General features: G+C 38.6%; 1 protein-coding gene across 5 annotated transcripts in view; it reads left to right on the forward strand.

Annotated features, from left to right (window-relative positions):
- Positions 1-26,608, forward strand: part of DISP1 (dispatched RND transporter family member 1) — a 206,707-nt gene that overhangs the window by 140,881 nt on the left and 39,218 nt on the right. For all 5 annotated transcript variants that reach the window (XM_033195281.1, XM_033195279.1, XM_033195283.1 and 2 more), the window contains one exon: positions 4,456-4,981. In XM_033195281.1, coding sequence (XP_033051172.1) covers positions 4,473-4,981 — 509 coding nt within the window. In that variant the 5' untranslated portion in view covers positions 4,456-4,472. The remainder of the gene's footprint in view (positions 1-4,455; positions 4,982-26,608) is intronic.

Raw genomic sequence — 26,608 nt, forward strand, 5'->3', positions numbered from 1 at the left:
ATTAACACTCTCTTTCAGGAACTCCTTATTCCACTCCTTTTTATTATACTTATGCGTCCTCTATCATGTCTTTCCTATTAGTTCCCTCCATCTTAGGTTCAGACTGGATTTTTTCCTCATGTATCTCAGTTCTAAAGAAAAAGGAGGCTGGGCATGGTGGCTCATCCTGTAATCCTAGCACTTTGGGAGGCTGAGGCAGGAGGATTGTTTGAGCTCAGGGGTTTGAGACCAGCATGGACAACATAGGAGACCCTATCTCTACAAAAAAATTTAAAATTAGCATGACATGATGGTACATGCCTATGGTCCCAGCTACACAGGAGGCTGAAGCAGGAGGATTGCTTGGGCCTGCGAGGTCTAGGCTGCAGGGAGCCATGATCGCACCATTGCACTCCAGCGTGGGCAACAGAGCAAGACCCTGTCTTAAAAAAAAAGGTGGGGAAGGAAAGAAGGGATGAAGGGGGGAAGGGATGATCTTTCTCTGTATGGGCCTTAGGGTCAACTCTTGATGTCAGAGTGAAATCCTTTCCTATTCTGGCTGGTCATCTGAACACCTACTCAAATGCATCCATTGAACTTAAATAATCTATAGACATTTCATAAAATATTTTTTCTGTTTTTACTTCTAAATTTTTTTACCTGTAGTTTTTACTTATTTATGAGGTCAAATTGATTGGTCCCATGTTATGATTAAAGAAATGGAATCAGAGAACACTCATGTGACTTGCTTCAAATACAAGCCAGAGTTCAAATTGTTCTTTACTAGTTCCTACTTCATTACAAGAAGTCTCCCAAGTTACAAAATAGGTTGTGTTCCAAAAATTCATTTGTAAGTCAGTTATTTGGCATTTGAACTGCATTTTACCATGTGGGAAAAAAATGTTATAAATGATGATTAGGTCCCTGGCTGGCATATAAGAATCTATTTAACTCTTGTGTAACTACAAAATGATACATTTGTAATAAATTTAAAAGAGAATGATAGTTGTGATTCTGGTTACAAAGAAAACTATTTTTTTTTTTTTTCTGAGGATAAGCAGATTTAATTAGAAGATAGGGCAACATGAAGATTGAGAAAGGTCTAGGGGGCATTTCAGGGTTCTTTGAAGGGAGTTAGAGGTTGATGGGATTCTGTCTGAAGCCCAATGTATTCAGTTCTTGCACTACCATAAAGAAATACCTGGGCTGAGCACAGTGACTCACGCCTGTAATCCCAGCACTTTGGGAGGTCGAGGTGGGCAGATCACCTAAGGTCAGAAGTTTCAGACCAGCCTGGCCAACATGGTGAAACCCTGTCTCTACCAAAAAATACAAAAATTAGCTGGGTGTGGTGGCACACACCTGTGGTCTCAGCTACTCAGGAGGCTGAGGTGGGAGAATCACTTGAACCCGGGATGCGGAGGTTGCAGTGAGTAAGCCAAGATTACACCACTTCACTACACTCTGGGCAACAGATCCAGACCCTGTCTCCAAAAAAAAAAAAAAAAAAAAAATTTAAAAAGGCCGGCTGCGGTGGCTCACGCCTGTAATCCCAGCACTTCCAGAGGCCGAGGCGGGCGGATCATGAGGTCAGGAGATTGAGACCATCCTGGCTAACATGGTGAAACCCCGTCTCTACTAAAAAATAAAAAAAATTAGCTGGGCATGATGGCTGGCGCCTGTAGTCCCAGCTACTTGGGAGACTGAGGCAGGAGAAAGGTATGAACCCAGGAGGCGGTGTTTGGAGTGAGCCGAGATCGCACCAGTGCACTCCAGTCTGGGCGACAGAGTAAGACTCTGTCTCAGAAAAAAAAAAAAAGAAAAGAAAAAAATTAACCTGAGACTGGGTAATTTATAAAGGAAAGAGGTTTAATTGGCTCACAATTCTGCAGGCTGTACAGGAAATGTGGCAGCACCAGCTTAGCTTCTGGGGAGGCCTTAGGAAACTCAAAATCATGGCAGAAGGTAAGGGGAAGCTGGTCAGAGAAGGAGAAAGTTGAGGGGGACGTGTGTACCATATTTTTAAACGACTAGATCTCACGAGAACCGCACAGAGGGAAATCTAGCCCCATAATCCAAACACCTCCCACTCTGCCCCACCTTCAACACTGGGGATTACAGTTCGACATGAGATTTGGGCAGGACACAGATCCAAACCCTATCAGCCAGTTGCACCTTCAAACTTTTAAGTCATTTGTTGTTATTAGATGCTTCTCACTAGCATAATTTACCCAGTGTCTGTGATTAGAATCAGTAGAATTGATTGAATTAAATACCTAGGAAAAAGTAGACTATTTGAAATAATATATTAACTAACCTGGGATGGTAAAAACAAACCAACAAATTAGAAGTATTCCTTCCTTCAACCCTCCTGATAGAAAGGGCAGGAGGAATTGTTGACTTTCCCAGTTAGCCCGGCAGATCCCATCAGCTGTTTTAGTTTAACTGAGGTACAGGTGGAGGTTGGAGAAAAGCATGTGCCTTCAGTGATTTCTTTGAATGGAGTGCTTGTACAATGAGAGTTTCTAATTCTGGGAAATAATTGCATTGATCTCATCTAGTGATTGTTTCCTACATTATCTAACACACAATTAAACATCTTACATTTCAATTAGCTTTTTAAGAAAAGTCCAGTGCTTCTTTAAAGGTCCTTTAATTTATGTTTTGTTATCTTCATAACCTTTGCATATGGCTTTTTCTTTTGTTAATAACAAAAGGGAGGTTATATTCTTCAGTAAACTGAAGCGTAAATGAGCAGATTTTGCTGAGATGGCACATTCAGAAAACGATGAGATGAGTTCTCGCCTCCTGGATCAGATTAGTGCTCTTGCCAGTCAGTATATCTACCCTACCTCCTGCTAGTTTACATAATACATTTAACTACTATTACTCTGTGTTGGGTATATGATTTGAATGCTTTACAGTGGATGTTTGTTTAACATTGGATACATTGGAAAGTGATTTAATGAAGGAGAGAGCAACTGTATTTACTACAGTTCAGAATCCCTCTCAATGGTCATTATAAAAGGAAGCTTGGGATTGGCAAGCCATTTTCAAAAGTGATGTAAGACTAAATGAGGGAAGTAATATCTAATTGATTTTATATATATATTGATGTTTTTAAATGCTTTGTCTTCCCACTAAGCAGTTTATGAAGAAATTCCTACTGCATGATGTTTATTTAACTGAATTTGTGTATGTGGGGTAGGGTGTGTTTGAGGAATTTTGTGTGAAAGGTAAATATGCTAAATTTACATCCTAGTATGGGCATGCTCTGCTCACAAACGCCCCTGCTGAGCAGTTTACATACTGGGTGAAAATGTACACAGGAATCCTCATGGGAGATCCAGGTTTGCCAGTGAGATTATGATGTACTCAGACTGAAAAAGAGGATTTCTTCTGGTTACCTGTGTGTCTGCCAGAGGTGGGGAAGGACTGGAGAGAGATCCCCCCACAAGCCGTTTTGTCTACTTAGAGAATGGCATGCTAGAAGGGTTAGTGAGCCAAATTACAGTTTTCTTTTTTGTTGTTGTTGGCTTTCATGTGTATGTTGAATAGACTAATAGCATTTGATGACTTTTTTTTTTTTTTTTTTTTTACTGTGAATTCCCAGATTTTGTGTGTGTGTTGCTCAGAGGGCAGGTGTAGTGGGCAAAGGGATAGGGAGATTGTCTGTTTTTCCGTTTGCTGATTGGACACACTTGCTGCTGGTAATTTGAGCATCTAAGGATCTTCCTTTATACTGAAGGCCTGAACCCTTTGGTGGAAGGAAAAAAAAGTAAGAAAAAATCATTTGAAGCAAATCCCACCCATAGTATTATTTTTCTCATGTGCAAGCATTGTTACCTGTAGTATATTATATAGAATTTTGCATCTGATATTTTGGTTGCTAGAATTCTTAGCTTTCCTAACTGGTTTTAATTTATTATCCTCAGACTTGAATGACTAAAAGGAAAAGTCATATATTCTTGAGATTTTTCTAAGATATAAAACATTCTTAAGATTATTCAAATTATTTTAACCTTGTACAACTAATTACCCTCAGAGTGGCCCTTCATTTTGTCCATCACTCCTAGATCAGAACATACAAGCCAAGCATGATATTGTTGAAAAGCTGAAGGATGCTATTTGTATCCTCTCCTCTCTCATATGCAAAATGGTCTAGTTCTTAACTGATCACTTGTGCATCTAGGATGAGGTGAGAAAAAAGGCACTGAAAGAAGAAGTGGGCAGGAGGAAAGTGATCAGTGGGAACAGAAGAGGGTTCTTAAGGTGCATAAAATAGCTGGTGGAAAGAAGAGGAGTGCCACTGTGTTGGCTGGTTCCATCACAGATGCTGCTGAATTTCCACCACTGTCTTAAACTCTGCAAGAACCCTCATTTTCAAAGAGCTGTTTTTAAATATCATACTTGTCTTCCCTACATATTTGCCTGCCTGACTATAACTGGGTGATTTTATGTGATTTTCTTTCTTAGGGTCAAGAAATTGGAGCATGGCTATGAGCAATGGAAACAATGATTTTGTGGTTCTGAGCAACAGCAGCATCACAACCAGTGCTGCTAACCCGAGTCCCCTTACCCCCTCTGATGGAGACCATGCAGCCCAGCAGCTCACACCCAAAGAAGCAACAAGAACAAAAGTGAGTCCAAATGGATGCCTGCAACTTAATGGCACAGTTAAATCATCCTTTCTGCCTTTAGACAACCAAAGAACGCCTCAGATGTTACCCCAATGCTGCCATCCTTGCCCATACCATCACCCTTTGACTAGTCATAGCAGTCACCAAGAGTGCCATCCTGAGGCTAGCCCTGCAGCACCCTCTGCTTTGGCCTCGTGTTGCATGCAGCCACACTCCGAGTATTCTGCATCTCTTTGTCCAAATCATTCACCTGTGTATCAGACTACGTGCTGTCTTCAGCCCTCTCCATCCTTCTGCCTGCATCATCCGTGGCCTGACCATTTTCAGCATCAGCCTGTGCAACAGCACATAGCCAACATAAGGTAAGTGGTCTGAAAGTTTTGCTTTTAGCATTCAACTAATTCCACATGAACTATGACAACTTGTGTTTATTTTCCTGAAAGGGGAGGAGAAAAATGTGGCACAGAAAGAAAACTTATGAAAATGCATATTCTGTGGATTGTGTGAAGCCAGGAAAAACGCAAATAATACAATATATCTATTGTATCCACTCACTTCTTAGTCAAATCCTCCCTTCCCCTTTCCCTGTCTGCAAACTGGTTAGGAATTTCTGCTAGACCTTGTTATAAAATTCAACAAAAAGTTTTATTGTTAGCAGTTTCTGTTATTGTACATGGGAAGCATATTTATGATGAGACTACCTAAGCAGCCATCCTTTATTTGCTGTTATTGATAGTGGTGAGCATTTATGAAAAAGAAGTAAAAAAACTCCTCGCTGGCCAGGTGCCGTGGCTCACGCCTGTAATCCCAGCACTTTGGGAGGCCGAGGCCGGCGGATCACCTGAGCTTGGGAATTTGAGACCAGCCTGACGAACATGGAGAAACCCCATCTCTGCTAAAAATACAAAAAATTAGCCGGGCGTGGTGGTGCATGCCTGTAATCTCAGCTACTCGGGAGGTTGAGGCAGGAGAATCACATGAACCTGGGAGGTGGAGACTGTGGTGAGCCGAAATCATGCCATTGCACTCCAGCCTGTGCAACAAGAGTGAAACTCCATCTCCTAGGAAAAAAACACACACACACACACACAAAACCTTGCTTCCTTATGCTGCCTTATGACTGTACTCGACAATTTCTATTCATGTGTTTTGGTGACTGTGTAGTACGCTGAGATCAAATGAAAGTAGCAATTGCCTTCATAGCAGATGAAACCTGTAAATTGTAGCATGGGACTTTAAAAAATATTTTTTTGTAAAGCATTTTTAGATCTGGTAGATTGAAAAGTATTAGAAAAATCAATATCATTGTCCGTGCTTATTTCCACCTCAGCCCATAGTTTCTCATATATATGATTTTCAGCTATTTTTTCCATGAGTAAGTTAAGTTGCATTCAGCATAGGTTAGCAATGATAATATATTTTATAAAATACTAAGTACTTTGTAAAGACCTAGTATTATTTCATATTTTTAAGTGATAAAAAAAGTTTAATTAGCTAGAAAAAGAGCATTCTCTTTAAAATTAGGGTATAATTTACACACAGGGAAATGTACAGATATTATTCAGTTTGAACAGTGTTGACAAATGTGTACAAAAGTGTAACCCACATTTTGGTCTGATATAGAACATTTTTGTCACCCCAGAAGGTAAGTTCCTTCGTGCCCCTTCTCAGTTATTACCTCTGTCTTCACCAGAAGCAATCACTGCTGAGTTCTATTACTATAGATTTGTTTTGCCTGCTTGTAGAACTTCATATAAGTGGAATCATACAGTATGTACTCTTTCATATTTGGCAATTTTTGCTCAGCATAATGTTTTTGAGTTTCATCTAATTATTGTATGTATTTGTTTTTCCATTTATTGTTGAGTAGTAATCCATTGTATGCATGTAGCAAATTCACTTTTGATTAAAGAGTCAGGGCTGAGTGCTGCAGCTCACGGCTGCAGGAATTACAGAATCCCTGTAAGATTCTGTAAGGTGGGAAAATTGCTTGAGCCCAGGACTTCAGTGCCAGCCTGGGCAACACAGCAAGACTCTGTATCTGCAAAAAAAAAGGGGAAAAAAGTCAGATCCAAAAAGGGATTAAGAGATAAATACTTTTGACCTTTATCAGGTTTTGAACATTGTTGAGATTATCTGGTTACACTCTTTTTAAAGAGAGGAAGGGAAATGTGGTAATAAAGCAGAAAGAAAGAGTGGGGAGGGGAAAAGAGGAGAGTCCTTCACAGCATGTTTCTGCAGTTTCTGAATACACTTTCTATATTGGATTTGAGAGTCTTTTAGTTATAGGCTATGATAAGAATTCACATTTACCAAAGTCATTTCTTAGAAGATTTGTCATGACAACGTTGTGCTACATGACTAGTTTTAGACTCTTTCCATTTTGAATCAAACTGTGTGAACAGTTGATTTTTAAATTATCATAAATATTGATGTTTCACATAATAAATTATATGGTTGCAAAGTATGAAATAAGATATTTCTGCATTTTGAAGCTGACACCTCCTTTAAAGAAATCACAACATAGTAAAACTGTGGACAAATAACCAATCCTTTCAATATGGAAGGTTGTGCCAGGAGTTTCAGGATTTTGACTTAGCATTTCTCAGTGACCTAATTCAAAAGCAATGAGATCCCTGTGTACACTTTAAATAGAATGGCATTAAAAAACAAACTGATAGGCAGGTGGCTGAGCTTGTCACTACCCTTGGTTGTGGAGTCATTGTTAGAACCGGGGCTTTTGCAATCATGGTGGACGACTGTGTATGACCACTGGGTCCACAGACTTGTCCGTATAGGATTTGTCTTTGTATGTTATCTAAAGAGAAAGAATGATGAAAAGCTAACTGCTTTCTGGAAAAAAAGTATGTTATTTAAAAGGAAATTGAGACCCACGGAGAAGTTGCTTAGAAGTAAAGGCTGTGACTGAGCTATATAATGTTTACATTTTAAAAGTTATGAGAGAAATAAAAACACTCTCATACTTAATTTGAAAAACGCTGACTTAAAAATTGCCACAATTGTCCGTCAAAAAAAGTTGTAGAAGAAAGTAGATTAGTATGAGGGAAATTGTTTATATTTAGAATTGTATCTCAAGAATTTGAGCTTTCTGTTATTTGTTTGTAATAGACATAAAATATTTTAAAGATGCCTGCAGAGGAATAGTATATGTCCATTTGTGTATATTATATATTTTATTGTGCCTCAATGATTACTTTGCTATTTTCTACATTAGTTATATAATCTGCAATGTGGCACCGAGGATGTAATTCCAAACAAGTTGAGACATTCTTTAGTAGGAAGGGAGACAGTAAAGCAAATAGGCAGCTACAGTATTGTGGTAAGTACTATCAAGAAGGAATACACAGGGCTGAAGATGAAGAAAAGTTACAGATGGAGAGAGAACTGAAGAGGCTTGTCTTTTAGGTAGAGGGAACAGTTTATGCAAATACTTTTACAAGGTGGTGTGTGCTCAGCTCCAGCATAGGTCAATATGGCTGGACCCTAGTGGAAGAGAGAATGGTAGCAAGAGGAGAGGTATACTAGGACTAAATCCTGAAAGGCATTGTAAACCACATTAAGGCAATCTCCAGACTTCATCCTGAGGCTAAGGAGGACCCATTGTAGATCTGTGTGTGTTTGTGATTTTTTTATTGTGGTGAGATATACATAACAGAAAATTTAATATTTTAATCATTTTTAAGTATACAGTTTAGTGACATTAAGTACATTCACATTGTTGTACACCCATCACTACTACCTTTGTGCAGAACTATTTCATCTTCTCAAACTGAAATTCCATACTCACTAAATTATAAATCGACCTGCCCCTGGCAACCACCATTCTACTTTTTGTCTCCATGAATTTGACTTCTCTAGATACCTCAAATTAGTCGAATCCTACAGTACTTGCCTTTTTTTGTTTGGCTTATTTTACTCCGCATAGTGTCTTCAAGGTTCATTCATGTTGTAGCATGCGTCATGATTTCCTCTCTTTTTAAGGCTGAATAATATTCCATTGCATATTTATATATTACATTATAGCATTTTATCAATTACATATTACATTGTATCAGTTCATTGATGGACACTTCCATCTTTTGGGTGTTGTGGCTATTGTGAATAATGCTGCTATGAACTTGGGTTCTGTTCAAGTCCCTGCTTTCAATTCTTTGGGGTATATGCTCAGACCAGAAGTGGAATTGCTGGAGCATATGGTAATTCTGTTTTTAGCTTTTTGAGAAACTGTTTTCCATAGTGGCTGCACCATTTTACACCAGCAGTGCAAAAAGTTCCAATGTTTCCAGATCCTTGCCAACATTTGTTATTTTATCTGTTTTTTTTTTTTTTTTTAAGAATAGGCATCCTAATTGATGTGAGATTATAAATTTTAAAGCAAAACAAAACAAAAAAAAAAGAAAACCACACACACAGTAAGAAACATTTTAGAAAACTTCATCATTTGCGTTGTGGAGAGCAAATTGCATTGGATCAGGACCATTGTAGATAGGAAGAACACTAGAAGGCTTGCTGCAGTAGTTCAAGTGAGAAATGTGATAACTTGAACCATGATTTATAAATAAATTCATTCTAGAGAGATTTAGGAGGTGGAATCTACTAGATTTGGTGGATAATTGGATATCGGAGGGGCAAAGGGAGGAAGAATCACAACTGATTTTCAGTGTCCTGGCTTGAGCAACTGGTTGGGTAGATGGTAATTCCATTCACTAAAATGGGGGAAGACAGAAGAAGGGGACTAAGTAAACAGAGCTGAGACATTGAGCTTCCAGAGAGGACTACAGAGTAACAGTAACAGTGAAAGAGTGATGTCCCCTGAGCTTCTTTGAAAGAATGAGGTTGCTGGGTAATACATGACAATGCACTGAGAGCAATACTGGTGGGGTTTATCTTAGAATGAACACTGAAGCACTTTGACTCAGGCCAGCAGGTATTATATTTGCAGAATTGTGCTATGGGCAAGGCACTGAGTGAGGTGCTGTCTCGTCCTTTCCCCAACCAATAAAATATCCGCAGAAGCAAATGTGTTCTTGGATAGAGCTGCTATGTATGGGAGAACAGGGCAGTTTGGGAAAGTCTGCACAGGATGTTCTTGGTATGGAATTCTGAAAATGAGGATGCTGTACAATGCTTTACTGCCTTTCATTATTCTACACAACTCTTTCAGGAACTTACTGTAACAAAGGTTCTAGAGGTTGATCTCTACCAGAAACTTCAAGCCTTTTTAGCTTTCTTTATTGTGGTTTATTGCTATGTAATTTTCAAGTTCTTTTTAAATTGATAACATCAAGTAAGTACTTAATGAAATATTATTCAATTAATGTTTAAGATGTATTTATGACTTCACATTACTTTAAAGGATATCTTAAACATTGACTGCCTTAGAGTAAAATTGTATGGTGATGGAAGATCCTAAGTGCTATCAATTTTTATTGCTATTTGCACCTGTACCACAAATGGGCCCACCTGTTTGTATTTGAAAGTGTTTTTTGAAGGTTTTTTTTGTTTGTTTGTTTATAAAGCACTTAAGCCATAGAGAATGTTTTAAAGAATCAGATAGAAAATATAATTTTAGTCTAGACCATTTACTGCTTACCACCTTTTGTATAGTAGACTCTCTTTCATCCCCTTTTGATTCTTTAAACTCCAATAAATCTTTCTAAAAGATTCATTATATCAACCATCTGTGGTTTTTTAAATTCTTTTTTAGTCTTTTGATTAATAAAATTAAGGCCAGGTGTGGTGGCTCCAGCTTATAATCCCAGCACTTTGGGAGGCTGAGGCGGGCCAATCACTTGAGGTCAGGAGTTCGAGACCAGCCTGGCCAGCAATGGTGAAACCCCGTCTCTGCTAAAACTACAAAAATTAGCCCAGGGTGGTGGCGAGCACCTGTAGTCCCAGTTACTTAGGAGGCTGAGGCAGGAGAATTACTTGAACCCGGGAGGTGGAGGTTACAGTGAGCCAGGATCACACCACTACGCTCCAGCCTGGGTGATGGAGGGAGACTCTCAAAAAAAATTAAAATAAAATAAAGACTATTGCAAGGATCACATTTAATATGTCTGTTTTAATTATTGCCAAATATTAAGTAGCTTAAATAGATTTTATTTTAAAAGATTTTATTTTATTTATTTTTAACAAGTCCTATACCTAGCTGATTGTCTTTGGAGTCACCTGGGGAGTTAAAATATAAAATAAGTAGAATAATAAGAAGAAGATATTTCGCTTGCAATAGAAACAATAAACAACTCTAAGAGTTGAGAGGTGGGAAGGATCCCCTGGAAGGATCCCTGTAGGTTATTGAGGTTAGGGACGGTCTAAGAAGAGCAGAACATGAATGGCCCTTGAAAGATGACTAGAAATTAATGAAGGGACTTGAGGAGGCAAAACATGGAAAGTGGAGGAAAGTTGTGAAGGGAAAGCTTTCAAAAGCAAAAGCTTTAAAATATATATATATATTTATTTAATATATATTTATTATATATTTATGTATTTATTTTTTGAGACAGAGTCTCGCTCTGTCACCCAGGCTAGAGTCCAGTGGCCTGATCTCTGCTCACTGCAAGCTCTGCCTCCTGGTTCATGCCATTCTCCTGCCTCAGCCTCCTGAGTAGCTGGGACTAAAACATGTAAGAAAGGTAAAGAGAACAAGATTGTGGGAGCGGAGGGTCATTGTGGGTGTCCCCAGTCTACCTCCTGAACAGTCCATTTGATGATCTGCTCTTTATCCTCCAGAGAGCTGGAAAATGCCTCTCAAAAGCCAGTTACATTCCACGTGTGCTGGTTGAAGCAAGTTTTGAGTTATTCATTTGGGATCTTCTTATTGCTGTATTAAAGTGAAAGAGTAATGGTATTATTGCACAATTAATAAGGGGTTCTGCATCCAAAAATAGCACACTAGAGTTCTAATCTAAACTATACTTACCTTTTAATTTGGTGTTGCAAAGAAATATTCTTGATTGTAACGGAGGACTCCATAAATGATACTTGGCAATGCTACAGACTCATTATCATGATAGGGAACCTGTGATATTTTTGGGTACCTGCCAAATGCATTTTTATTTACCTAAGGTGATTTCATAGACAGATGGCCATTTTGAATGTTTCAAGTGACTCACTAGAGGAATTAGAGCTATATGGAGTTAAGAATGCTTGGCATAGAGGGGACTGAGGAACCCTGGGACTAGCTTAGCCCCTTAAGGTTAACTAAATATTGTCCCTGCCACCCCCATATGTTATGACTGTATAATTTTTGTAACTTACATTTCCTTTCTTCATTTCTTTAATAATTTTCTGATTTCTGACTCACTTTTCTCAGAGGTTTTCTTTTTGTTTCCCCTTAGGACATTTGTTATTTTCTGTGAAGGGGCCTCTTTTAAAACGAAAAAAAAGTAAGAAATGAGAATTCTCTTGTTATATTAAAAAGACAAGTATTCTACCACCAGAATTCTTGTTTCTTGGCATGTGCTGTATCATGACATCCAGGGGTAGAACTACAGCTCTGAGCATCATTTCCCAAAGTGTCTTACTTCACCGCACATAGCCTATGGTGACCCACCCTTTCCCCTTTCCTTAGCCCTGGTGATTGTATTATTTTGTTAGCCAGAAAAATTGAGCCAGAAATCACTTTGAACACTTCATCAACATTGTGGCATGAACCTGCCCATTGACACAGATCCCACAGTCTCTGCTTTACCCAGATCACCCAGAGTCCATTCAAATGCTTCTCTAAGATGTTGCAGCAATGAGTGGAGAAATTCTGAGTTAGTTATTCAACAAGTGCTTAATGAGTATTTAATAAGCATTAGGTGCTGGAGACAGGTGGAAAAGGCAAAGTCTGGTTCCTGACTTCAAAGATGTAGAAGTGGACAAGATAAGACACTTAGATTTTAGCATAAGGTGACCATAGGTAGATTGTCATCTTTGATTGGTAAGTGTTTACAGAATAGCTGTTGTATTCTCTGGACCACAGAAGTTAAATACCAGTGCTTTTACAGAGGCACAGGCAAGTTTTATTATGTATTAATACAAAAAGATAACTAGACTATACAGTTTTACAAATTCATATTCCCCTCTTTTCCTCTCTTACCATTGAAAGATTACTAATAGTGAAACAATCGTTTCTCTTTATTTTTTATATAAATTATTACCTCTCTAGAACTGCTGGACAAGTGTCTTTTGCAAGAAGGAATAGCTAAACTGCATTCTTTAGACATTTGCTTTTCAATAAACCATTGGTTTTTCAATAAAGCCAATAAAATTAAAAATTTGGCACTGGTCACATTTTCAGTACTTAGTAGCCACATGTGGCTAGTAGCTAACATTTTGGACAGCACAGATGGAGAATATTACCATCATTGCAGAGAGTTTTATTGAACAGGACTACCTTCCTTGGCTCTGTTAAAACAGCTGAGATCCCTTTTCAAAGTCCACGGCAGCAAATGAAACTTATATGATACAGAATAACAGCAGTATTTGACAGTGAATACTTTGTTGTTGTTGACATAATTCTACTTAGTATTTGCTTGTGTTTTGTTTACTAAATAACAAAGAAATGACAAAAAAAAAAAAATCCCTTCAAAAACCTGAAGGACAGCCAGGTGCAGTGGCTCAAGTCTGTAATCCCAGCACTTTAGGAGGCCGAAGTGGGCAGATTACAAGGTCAAGAGATTGAGACCATCCTGGCCAACATGGTGAAACCCCATCTCTACTAAAAATACAAAAATTAGCTGGGCGTGGTGGCGCATACCTGTAATCCCAGCTACTTGGGAAGGCAGGAGAATCACTTGAATCGGGGCAGTGGTTGCAGTGAGCTGGTATCGCGCCACTGCACTCCAGCCCAGTGACACAGTGAGACTCCGTCTAAAAAAAAAAAAATCTGAAGGATTAAAAGCCCTATATTAGCAAAAATTGTGTAACAAGTAGGCAATATCCTTCAGAATCTTCTAGAGGCCACAATTACATTCCACAAAAGCTACTGCATATCTTTGAGTCAAAAACTATCATCTTATTTAGTTTATAGTTGCCGGGCATTTTGTAAGTAGATCTAAAATATAAATGTAAAAATGTAGTTTTTCGCCAGGATAGAGAAGTATAGCTAGTCTCTAGAAGCAATCATTGTTGCTACATTATAATTTATTTTTCTTTTCTGAATTCTTTCCTCATTGTACAACATTAAGTAGTAAGAGCATCTCTGTAAAATGGGAGTAACAGTAGTTATCTTGCACTTAACACAGTGTCTGGTACCAAATTATAATCTCCCTTCTGTTCTCCATTTTTGTTCCTTTCACTTTCTCTTAAGTTTTGTTGTATTGTTTCATGGCTGTGCTTAATCCTGTTGGTATTGTTTTAGAAATGAAGCTATTACTGAATCCTGGTTTAAATAAAGACATGATGTGTTCCTTTTCATTCTTACTCATAAATGACACACCTCACACCATCAATCTATAGGAAAAGATGGTCACTCATTTGCCTTCTGGAGGAGGAAAAGGGGTCATGAAGAATAAATGGGTCTCTTTAGCCCCCCAAACTCAGAGCCTTTACACTTTATACTGATTACATAATCTGATTATGATATTTGATTTTAGAAGAAGTCTGGTAAGATTTAATTTTGATTTCACTGAAACCAGGATTTATTTTGACATTCCTTAAAGCAGTCAAATTAACTTTTTAAAAGGGATAATGTTTATAAAATTTAAAATGTTCCAGGCTTGCTTGCCAAAGTAAGTCAGCTTGGCAGTCAGACGGAGTGAAGGCCTATTTTTCAGAAAGACTTCTTTGAGAGAGTTCTTCTTTTATTATAAATGAACAGATTTTTAGAGTGTGCTATGCCTCAAGGAATACATTGTACATTCTGTAATACATTTTAGAATATGAGTCTTGGTCATCTTTTACTTTAATAACGAACGTCAGAAAACAATGCTTTCTTTATTTCGTAAAATTAACTAATAGAACATTTTGGAATGAAGCAAATATATTCTTTATCCCCTTTCCATATTAGTGCTAGTTGTTTAGCAGATACTGGAGAGTAAAGGGGAAAAAAAGAAATGCTTTAGGTTTTTTCTTTTTGGTAAAAAAAAAAAAATTCAAAAGGTTGTAAAATATTTGGCAAACAGTGAGACTTAAAAAAATCATTGTTATGGATCGGTTACACGTCTAATTCCAGGGAAAAGGCACTTGTGATCTATTGCATCTTCTTTTCAAACTTAAATGGATTGTTATGTGTAATTTAAAAGAATTTATAGAACTTAACATTTAAAGGACAATTTTGATTGCTGTAATATTTTGTGTTCTTTTCAGCAAAATTGACTCTACAAAATTGTCTCTTTTTTTTTAAACACAAACCAGATATTCAACTGATTACTTGGTATTTTGGAGTTTGAGATAGAGCCTAAGGCCTGGGACCCATTCACGGTTCAATAAATACTTGTTGAATGAATGAATGATTACCAAAAAAATTCTCAAAATACATCTTTTTCTGTAAAAAGTTAACAAAACTTAGCAACAGCAAAAGCCTCATGAAGTTAGATTGGTCACTGCCATCAAACAGCTTATAGTCTAGAAGGAGAAGGATGATTTCAGCAAAAATAACCCAACTCTCTGAATGCCAAAATCAGGGTTTAGAGCGTTATGTGAGTCCTAAAGAAGGAGATGGAATCATAGGAGAGCTAAGAGAAAGTGTCATAGGAGAGGGGAGGGGCTTTTCAAAAATGAACAAGAGGCCGGGCCAGACTGCTCACACCTGTCATCCCAGCACTTGAAGAGGCCAAGGGAGGAGGATCACTTGAGCCGAGGAGTTCAAGACTAGGCCTGGGCAACGTAGTGAGACCCTGTTTATACTAAAAATAAAAAAATAAAATAAAATAAATGAACAAGAGTGCAACTGCCTGAAATATGGGAACAGGAGGCCTGGAAGCACCAAGAACATGGCAATAAGTGGTGGGGTGGGGTATGGGGCTGGGGAATGCAAGCAGTCCCCTTTGTCTGGAGAAGGGCCAGAGAAGGCATCACGATACACTCTAGTTAGTCCAAGAAGATTGCGCCCATAAAATGAATTCTGAATGCTGTGTAATCATTGTAAAGCCTTTTTTTTTTTTTTTTTTTTTGGAAACAGTCTCGCTCTGTTGCCCAGGCTGGAGTGCAGTGGCACAATCTTGGCTCACTGCAACCTCTGCTTCCCAGGTTCATGAAATTCTCCTGCCTCGGCGTCTCGAGTAGCTGGAACTACAGATGCATGCCACCATGCTCAGCTAATTTTTGTGTTTTAGTAGGACAGGATTTCACCGTGTTGGCCAGGCTGGTCTCGAACTCCTGACCACAAGTGATCTACCCGCCTCGACCTCCCAAATTGTTGGGATTACAGGTGTGAGCCACAGCACCCAGCCTGAAGCATTTATTCAATACAGATAGTCTGCAACTTAGGGTTTGAGTTATGATTTTTTGCCATTACAGTGCTGCAGAGGCAATATGCACTTGGTAGAAACTGTACTTCCGATTTTGAATTTTGATCTTTTCCTGGGCCCAGGCCCAGTGTGCTTTCAGCTGTGTGTGTTGATAGTGTGTACCTATACAACCATTCTGTTTTTCACTTTCAGTACAGTATTTAATAAATTACATGAGATATTCCATACTTTAGGGGAAGATGGAGAGGGACCAGGAGACTGTGCCCCAGGGATAGTCAGTCAGGGAATAACCTTTCTGTTTGCTCAACTCTAACCATCTTCAGGACATTTACCAATCTAGTGGAAGTAACCATAAAGGAGTCAGTAGCTTATAAAACTGGTGGATGAACCCTCAGTTCCTAAATAAGACTTTTGTCTTTTCTTTGTTCATATGTATTTTTCTGAATCTAGAAAGCAGAATAAAATGAAAGACTTCAAGGCCAAACTTGATACCTTTATTCTATGTGAATTTGCTGAGTTAATTTAGTGAAATCAGTTTCTTTTCCCCATTTGAATGGTACAGGGTTCTAATAGTTACCAAATACTTTGAGATTCAAGCCTAATGCTTTCTATAGGAATGTAAGCAATTTACTGTTTCCAAGCACTATTTTGTTGTGCTAGTAAGAAGCAAGGATGGACAGTTAGTACATTCATTCCTTCGGACCCTATTTGTGTGTCTGTGGTCACTTGGGCCTGCCCACCTCCTCTTTCCTAAAACACTGCTTTCATTATATCACTCCTCTGCTCAGAAATCTTCCAGTTTCCCCAAATTCCTTGACCTGGCATTGCAAGTTTCCCTTTGAGGGATGGAGTGTGTTGTGGGTGAGGAAAGGGTACTTCATGGAGGAAGAGTCCCCTAGCCCTGGACAGGAAGGAACAAGGTGACAGATCTCAGTGCATACTACTGTGGCGGATTTTCTCCCCAGCACTTTAGAAGTTTAGAAAGAAATCAGATTAATGACTCTGTCTTTGTTTCCACTTATACATGATGAGGATCTAACGAGGTTATATATTCTGGGTCTTTGTTTTTTAGGTATTAGTCTAGAACTTTGTTTTGTTTTGGTTGGTTGGTTTTTTTCATTATAAAGCAATCCCTAGTAAAGATTTATTTATGAAGTATTGTTTGATTGTTAAAATGCTTCTCCCTAATGCATGGGGTGAAACTCTACACTGAGCTCCAAATTGTTGTTGTTGTTGTTTTTTAACCTCTTTACCCCTGACCTCCTTCTCCCACAGCTTAAAATTCTCACTGAGCAACATCAGTGTTTGGTGAGTGTTTTGGCTTGAGGATTGTAGACTTCATTCCAGTATTCCATGCTCTTAAGTTAGTTAAGTTTAATAAGATTTTTCTGGCTTTCTTATGGGCTTTTCTTGGATCTCATATTAATGATTATTATTCACATCTTATTAAGAAAACTATATATTATACTCTTATTAAGCATGTTTTGTACAGGGCTCACAGCAACAGTCTGGCATGAAAAGGCTTGAGTTTAAGGGTAAGTACTTTATAATTTAGTGTAACTTTAAAATGTAACACATGGGACTGTGCTTTATAACCTCCAACTAAACCATGCAATTGTAACTTCATAGACTAAGGAAGAATGTTTCCTTTTAACCAAAGCTACTTTTCAGTCATTTAAAAATACTTTGAATTAACCTATCGTCCTTTTCAGATTTCTAATTGCTCTATTTTCTTTACTATTGTAAAAAAAAAAAAAAAAAAAAAAAAAAGGCATTCTTAGATTCCTCTTTTGGGGTGTGCATTGTATGGGAGGACCAGAGCCACATTATATTTTGACCTTTAGTACTGCCCTTTTCTTCTCCCCCTGATAAGTGGCAGAGAAAAATGTGTTTAAAAATGAATTTCCCAGGCCTGGCGCAGTGGCTCACGCCTGTAATCCCAGCTCTTTGGGAGGCCGAGGTGGGTGGATCACTTGAGGTCAGGAGTTCAAGACCAGCCTGACCAACATGGTGAAACCCCATCTCTACTAAAAATACAAATATTAGCCAGGCACGGCGGTGGATACCTGTATATTCCAGCTACTTGGGAGGCTGAGGCAGGAGAATTGCTTGAACCCAGGAGGTGGAGGTTGCAGTGAGCCGAGATTATGCCACTGCACTCCAGTGTGGGTGACAGAATGAGACTCTGTCTCAATAAAAAAATAAAAAAGAAAATAAAGGGATTTCCCATACCCTGCTTCTTTCACCTTTCTAAAGGGCACCTAGCTGCCCTTTAACTAGTGATCGGCTAGGCCTTGGAACTCATCTTAAGAATAAATAATTGATTAATAAGAGGATATGACACCTTAAGATCTCTCCCCCATTCCTGCCCGGTCTTGGAAAACACAATTCCTTTCTTGTTTACTGAAATAACAAATAGTACCATTTCTTGCTTTCTACTTAGGACCAGGCTATATAGTAAGAGAAAAGTTTCTTTCTAACCTAAGTTGGAACTGAAGCTGTTACATGAAAGTCTGATTTGTTCCAGCTTAGATTTGTTCCAGTTTATAGGATTTCGAGTTCATAGGGAATCGGCAGAGACCATGTACATTATGCAGAAAACCTATTTTTGAAGGTAACATCATGTAGAAATGCCTTCTTCAGTTTCTAATTGAGATGACTGTTAAGCAGATCCAATGAGTGTGCATTTTTGCTCTGTGGCATTTCCATCAGATTGACATACTTAATTATCAGATATCTTTCTTTTACCAAAAAGTTTCGGTTGAGTAGGCACTGGGGTTTATAAATACATGCACACAGCACATTTCTGTCATTGTTCACTGCAGTCTTTTAACACATCTTCTCAGCAATATTCTTAATGTTTCCGGGGGGAAATTGTAAATTATCTAACCACTGAATTAGAGGTGTGTTGTTTTTTAGCTAATCAATAGCCATTGAATGCTTAAATGGACTTTAAAGTAGACAAAAGTAAAAGACAGCAAAGAAAATTAATCAGTAGGATTGCCCATAATCCATAGACATTTGAGCAGCTCCTTTAGTCATTTTGAAACACATGCTTTATGTTTTCCCTTGGACTGGCATATTCCTGTCATTTATAAAAAGAATATACATTTGTAAATTTAAGGTGTGGACATTCATTATTGAAGGTAGAAATGGTTATAATCATCAATGTCTAGATATATCTGAAGAGAGGTAAATTCAACATGGTTTTAAATACGATTTTGTATTGCATAGTTTAGAAATTATATATTTATAGTCTTCTTTAGTTAAACTAAGAGATTCTGTTTAAAAATCATGATTTAAAAGAAAAGCAATTCTTCATCATTGTGAATTAAGTCTTTTTTTTTTTTTTTTGAGACGGAGTCTCGCTCTGTCGCCCAGGCTGGAGTGCAGTGGCCGGATCTCAGCTCACTGCAAGCTCCAGGATTACGCCATTCTCCTGCCTCAGCCTCCCCAGGAGCTGGGACTACAGGCGCCCGCCACCTCGCCCGACTAGTTTTTTTGTATTTTTTAGTAGGGACGGGGTTTCACCGTGTTAGCCAGGATGGTCTCGATCTCCTCACCTCGTGATCCGCCCGTCTCGGCCTCCCAAAGTGCTGGGATTACAGGCTTGAGCCACCGCGCCCGGCCTATGAATTAAGTCTTTAAAATTTAGATTATATTATAGAATATGCTTAACTAGAACATTATAAGTGTCCCATAAAGGTTTCAAAATGGGAAAAGATGAACATTTTGAAGTCATATATTTCCTTTTATCTCACCTGCAGATATATAGGCTTTGCGTGAACATGTAACCAGCTATAGATGGCTTCCACGTTAATGATGTCCTTGACTATATCAGGTCATATAAACAATTAAGAATGTTTAGTTTTTTATCAACCTTGCAATTTAGATTGCATAATATTTCAATTATTTCTAATTCTCATCACATTATTATCTCCTTTTAGTAATTTCTGATTTTTATAACAAAATGACCTTTCTAAGAATTTTAATAAATTTTATGATTACTATAAATATTCCAAAATATTTTGTAATTATGAACACTTTTCCCTGAGTATAAAGAATTTTTTAAAATTATGACATGGAACTTGATTGTGAACTGAACTTGTGTCATTAGTGAAGTAAGTGGACTTTAATGGCATAAAATTGCAATTAAAATTTATAACAATAGTATTAATTATTTTATTGAATCCTTACTATATGCCAGGCATTGTGCTATATTTTACATGCATTCTCTGATTTAATACTGAAAACAACCCAAGGAATTCAGTGCTATTACTGTCATTTTCATTTTATAGATGAAGAAACTAAGCTTTGAAAAATTACTGTTGGCCGGGCACAGTGGCTCACACCTATAATCCCAGCACTTTGGGAGCCCAAGGCAGGTGGATCACCTGATGTCAGGAGTTTGAGACCAGCCTGACCAACATGAAGAAACCCCATCTCTACTGAAAATACAAAATTAGCCAGGCATGGTGGCACATGCCTGTAATCTCAGCTACTCGGGAGGCTGAGGCAGGAGAATCACTTGAACCCGGGAGGGGGAGGTTGCAGTGAACTGAGATTGTGCCGTTGCACTCCAGCCTGGGCAACAAGAGCAAAACTCTGTCTCAAAAAAAAAAAAAAAAAAAAAGAGAAATTACTGTTAGAGGCTCAAAATAAAGGGACGGAGGAAAATTTACCAAGCAAATGGGGGGGGGGCGGGGAAACAGGAGAATTGCAATCCTAGTCACTGACAAAACAGACTTTAAACCAACATAGATCAAAAAAGACAAGGACATTACATAATGGTAAAGGGAACAATTTAACAAGAAGAGCTAACTATTCTAAATATATATGCACCCAATACAGGAGTACCCAGATTCATAAAACAAGTTCTTAGAGACTTACATAGAGACTTAGACTCCCAGACAATAATAGTGGGGGACTTTAACACCCCACTGTCAATATTAGATCAATGAGATAGAAAATTAACAAGGATATTCAGGACTTGAACTCAGCTCTGGATCAAGTGAACCTATAGACATCTACAGAATTCTCCACCCCAAATCAACAGAATATACATTCTTTTCAGTGCCACATGGCATTTATTCTAAAATCGACCACATAGTTTGAAGTAAAACGCCCCTCAACAAATGCAAAAGAACTGAAATCGTAACAGTCTCTCAGACCACAATGCAATCAAATTAGAACTCAGGATTAAGAAACTCACTCAAAAACCACACAATTACATGGAAATTGAATAACATGCTCCTGATTGACTCCTGGGTAAATGAAGTTAAGGCAGAAATCAAGAAGTTCTTTGAGGCCGGGCGCGGTGGCTCAAGCCTGTAATCCTAGCACTTTGGGAGGCCGAGACGGGCAGATCACGAGGTCAGGATATCAAGACCAACCTGCCTAACATGGTGAAACCCCATCTCTACTAAAAAAAAAAAAATACAAAAAACTAGCCGGGCGAGGTGGCGGGCGCCTGTAGTCCCAGCTACTGGGGAGGCTGAGGCAGGAGAATGGCGTGAACCCGGGAGGCGGAGCTTGCAGTGAGCTGAGATCCGGCCACTGCACTCCAGCCTGGGCGACAGAGTGAGACTCCGTCTCAAAAAAAAAAAAAAAGTTATTTGAAACCAATGAGAACAAAGAGACAACATGACAGAATATCTGGGACACAGATAAAGCAGTGTTAAGAGGGAAATTTATAGCACTAAATGCCCACATCAGGAAGCTAGAAAGATCTCAAATTGACACCCTAACATCACAATTAAAAGAGCTGGAGAGGCAAGCGCAAAGTAATCCAAAAACTAGCAGAAGACAAGAAATGACTAAGATCAGAGCAGAATTGAAAAAGATAGAGACATAAAAACCCTGCAAAAATTCAATGAATCCAGGAGCTGGTTTTTTGAAAAAATTAACAAAATAGACCACCAGCTATACTAATAAGAAAAGAGAGAAGAATCAGTAATCAAATCGACACAATAAGAAATGATAAAGGGGATATCAACACTGACTCCACAGAAATACAAACTACCCTGAGAGAATACTAGAGATACCTCTACACAAATAAACTAGAAAATCTAGAAGAAATTGATGAACTCCTGGACACGTACATCCTCCCAAGACTAAACCAGGAAGAAGTTGAATCCTTGAATAGACCAATAAGTTTTGAAACCGAGGCTGTAATTTGTAGTCTGCCAACCAAAACAAAAGCCCAGGACCACACTGATTCACAGCCAAATTTTTCCAGAGGTACAAAGAGGAACTGGTACCATTCCTTCTGAAAGTATTCCAAATAGCAGAAAAAGAGGGATTCCTCCCTAACTCATTTTATGAAGCTAGCATCATCCTGACACCAAAACCAGGAAGAGACACAACAAAAAAAAGAAAACTTCAAGCCAATATCCCTGATGAACATCATTGCGAAAATCCTTAATAAAGTACTGGCAAACCAAATCCAGCAGCACATCAAAAAGCTTATCCACCACAATCAAGTCAGCTTCATTCCCAGGATGCAAGGCTGGTTCAACATTCGCAAATCAAAAAACATAATCCATCACATAAACAGAACCAAAGACAAAAACCACATGATTATCTCAATAGATGCAGAAAAGACCTTTGATAAAATTCAACATCTCTTCATGTTAAAAACTCTCAATAAACTAGGTATTGATGGAACGTATCTCAAAATAATAGCTATTCATGACAAACTCACAGCCAATATATTGAATGGGCAAAAGCTGGAAGCATTCCCTTTGAGAACCGGCACAAGACAAGGATGCCCTCTCTCAACACTCCTATTCAATATAGTATTGGAAGTTCTGGTCAGGGCAAGCAGGCAAGAGAAAGAAATAAAGCGTATTCAAATAGGAAGAGAGGAAGTCAAATTGTATCTGTTTGCAGATGATATGATTTTATATTGATAAAACCCCATCATCACCAGGTGCGGTGGCTCATGTGTGTAATTCCAGCACTTTGGGAGGCTGAGGTGGGTGGATCACAAGGTCAAGAGACAGAGACCATCCTGGCCAACATGGTGAAACCCTGTCTCTACTAAAAATACAAAAATTAGCTGGGCGTGGTGATGTGCACTTGTAGTCCCAGCTACTCAAGAGGCTAAGGCAGGAGAATCGCTTGAACCCAGGAGGCAGAGGTTGCATTGAGCTGAGATCACGCCACTACACTCCAGCCTGGTGACAGAGCAAGACTCCGTCTCAAAAAAAAAAAAAGAAGAAGAAGAAAACCCCATCATCTCAGTCCAAAAACTCCGTAAACTGATAAGCAACTTCAGCAAAGCCTCAGGATACAAAATCAACGGGCAGGAATCACAAGCATTCCTTTACACCAACAATAGACAAGCAGAGAACCAAATCATGAATGAACTCCCATTCACAGTTGCTACAAAGAGAATAAAATACCTTGGAATACAGCTAACAGGGATGTGAAGGAACTCTTGAAGGAGAACTACAAACCACTGCTCAAGGAAATAAGAGAGGACACAAGCAAATGGAAAAGCATTCCATGCTCATGGATAGGAAGAATCAATATTGTGAAAATGGCCTTACTACCAAAGTAATTTATAGATTCAATAATCCTATTCCCATCAAACTACCATTGACATTCTTCACAGAATTAGAAAAAACTACTTTAATTTTCATATGGAATAAAAAAACACCCTGTAGAGCCAAGATAGTCCTATGCAAAAAGAACAAAACTGGAGGCATCACATGACCTGACTTCAAACTTTACCACAAGGCTACAGTAACCAAAACATGTTTTGGTACTGGTACCAAAACATATAGACCACTGTAACAGAACAGAAACCCCAGAAATAACACCACATTTGTACAACCATCTGATCTTCAACTAATCTGACAAAAACAAGCAATGGGGAAAGGATCTCCTATTCAATATATGGTGCTGGGAAAACTGGCTGGCCATATGCAGAAAACTGAAAGTAGACCCCTTCCTTACTCCTTATACAAAAATTAACTCAAGATGGATTAAAGACTTAAATGTGAAACCCAAAACCATAAAAACCCTAGAAGAAAACCTAGGCAATACCATTCAGGACATAGGCATGGACAAAGACTTCATGACGAAAATGCCAAAAGCGATTGCAACAAAAGCCAAAATTGACAAATGGGATCTAATTAAACTGAAGAGCTTCTGCACAGCCAAATAAACTATCATCAGAGTGAACAGGCAGCCTACAAAATGGGAGAAAATTTTTGCAATCTACCCATCTGACAAAAGTCTAATATCCAGAATCTACAAATAACTTAAACAAATTTATAAGGAAAAAACCTATCACAATTGGGCAAAGGATATGAACAGCCACTTCTCAAAAGAAGACATTTATGCGGCCAAGAAACATGAAAAAAAGCTCAACATCGCTGATTATTAGAGAAATGCAAGTCAAAACCAAAATGAGATGTTATCTCACACCAGTCAGAATGGAGATTATTAAAAAGTCATGAAACAATAGATGCTGGAGAGGCTGTGGAGAAATAGGAACACTTTTACACTGTTGGTGGGAATGTAAATTAGTTGAACCATTGTGGAAGACAGTATGGCGATTCCTCAAGGATCTAAAGCCAGAAATACCATTTGACCCAGCAATCCCATTACTGGATATATACCTAAAGGATTATAAATCATTCAAGACACATGCTCACGTAGGTTTATTGCAGTACCATTTACAATAGCACAGTCATGGAACCAACCCAAATGCCCATCAATGATAGACTGGATAAAGAAAATGTGGTCCATATACACCATGGAATACTATGCAGCCATAATAAGGAAAAAGATCATGTCCTTTGCAGAGACATGGATGGAGGTGGAAACCATTATCCTCAGCAAACTAACACAGGAATATAAAACCAAACATCACATGTTCTCACTCATAAGTGGGAGTTGAACAATGAGAACGCATGGACACCGGGAGGCAAACAACACACACCAGGGCCTGTTGGGGGGTGGGGGGTGAGAGAAGGGAACTTAGAAGATGGGTCAATAGGTGCAGCAAACCACCATGGCACATGTATACCTATGTAACAAATCTGCACATTCTGCACATGTATCCTGGAACTTAAATTTTAAAGAAGAGAAAAAAATAATTTTAAGTTTTATAAAACTCAGAAGAATTCTTAGAATCTCATTTACAAGTTAACTTGGGGATTGTCTCTTTCAGGTCCTCTACCTAAATAAATTATCTTGAGCCTTAATTTAAAAAAAAAAAAAAAAAGAGCTGGGCACAGTGACTCATGCCTATAATCCCAGCACTTTGGGAGGCTGAGGCAGGTGAATCACGAGGTCAGGAGTTCGAGACCATCCTGGCCAATATGGTGAAACCCTGTCTCTACTAAAAATATAAAAATTAGGCAGGCATGGTGGCAGGCACCTGTAGTTCCAGCTACTCGGGAGCCTGAGGCAGGAGAATCGCTTGAACCTGGGAGGTGGAGGTTGCAGCAAACTAAGATTGCAACCATTGCAGTCCAGCCTGGCGGCAGAGCGAGACTCCATCTCCAAAAAAAAAAAAAGTGCTTGGAAGATTAATTAGAAAGTTAGTAATAAGTGGTAGAATCTGGAATGAAGTTTAAGTGTGTCTGATTCGAGGCCTTCCTCTTAATCACCACTCTGTGCTGTGCAAACACAAGAGAATGAAATGTTTTGTTTTCTTGCTATAACTTTTTTTTTTTTTCATTTCAGTAATAGCTTGAGAAACAGTTAACAAGTGCTTACTATGTAGTAGGTGCTGTACAGGTTCAGTCTTGAGATCGTAGAACTGAAATCACACAAATAATCATGAGGGTATAGGTGATGTGTCATAGGCTGCCCTGGTCATTTTTAGGTCATAGAAACAGCATATTCACAGTGCTACCTTGCACAGACCCTGAAGACGAATTCCACCTAATTTCTTTAGCCTGTTTATATCATGTTGTACTTTAACACCTTACCTGGTGCAGGATACGCAGTGGGTTTTTTAGTGGGTTTTTGGAAATGCTAGTAGTAATTGGAGAAATTATCTGAACTGAATTTTCTAGTTTAAATGTTAAAGCTCTGTGTTGTCATCTTCAGGAATTTTGATGCCTTTGCTCCAGCTCCCGGGCTAACAAACGCTGCTTGCTGGAAGAAAATGGAAACAGTGCAGACTTTACCCATTCTGGTTTCATGCTTCTGTCACAAGTTAGTTCTAATGGCTAACTCCCAAGCACACTTCCTTCAGTAGCTTTTGTTTGTTTGTTTGTTTCAAGTATTCTTCTATCCCTTGTTAACTTAAATCATAGTTTACTCTCTCAGCACCCATACATGGGCAGCAGCACCTTCTACATTAAGAAAACAATAGAAATTTTTTGCTGCAGTATAGCCTAGTGGTTAAGGATGTAGGCTCCAGAGTAGGCTGCCTGGGTTTGAATCCTGCCTCTTTATCTATGTGGCTTTGGGTGACTTCTTTAACCTCTCTGTGCCTTAGTTCTCCATCTATAAAATCTATGCCTGCCTTACAGGATTATTTTAAGAATTTTAGGATATTGTAATATATGTCAAGTGCTTAGGGCAGTGTTCGGCACATAGTAA

The sequence above is a fragment of the Trachypithecus francoisi genome, unplaced genomic scaffold (genome assembly GCF_009764315.1).
Source record: "Trachypithecus francoisi isolate TF-2019V2 unplaced genomic scaffold, Tfra_2.0 Lachesis_group5, whole genome shotgun sequence".
Classification (NCBI taxonomy): Eukaryota; Metazoa; Chordata; class Mammalia; order Primates; family Cercopithecidae; genus Trachypithecus; species Trachypithecus francoisi.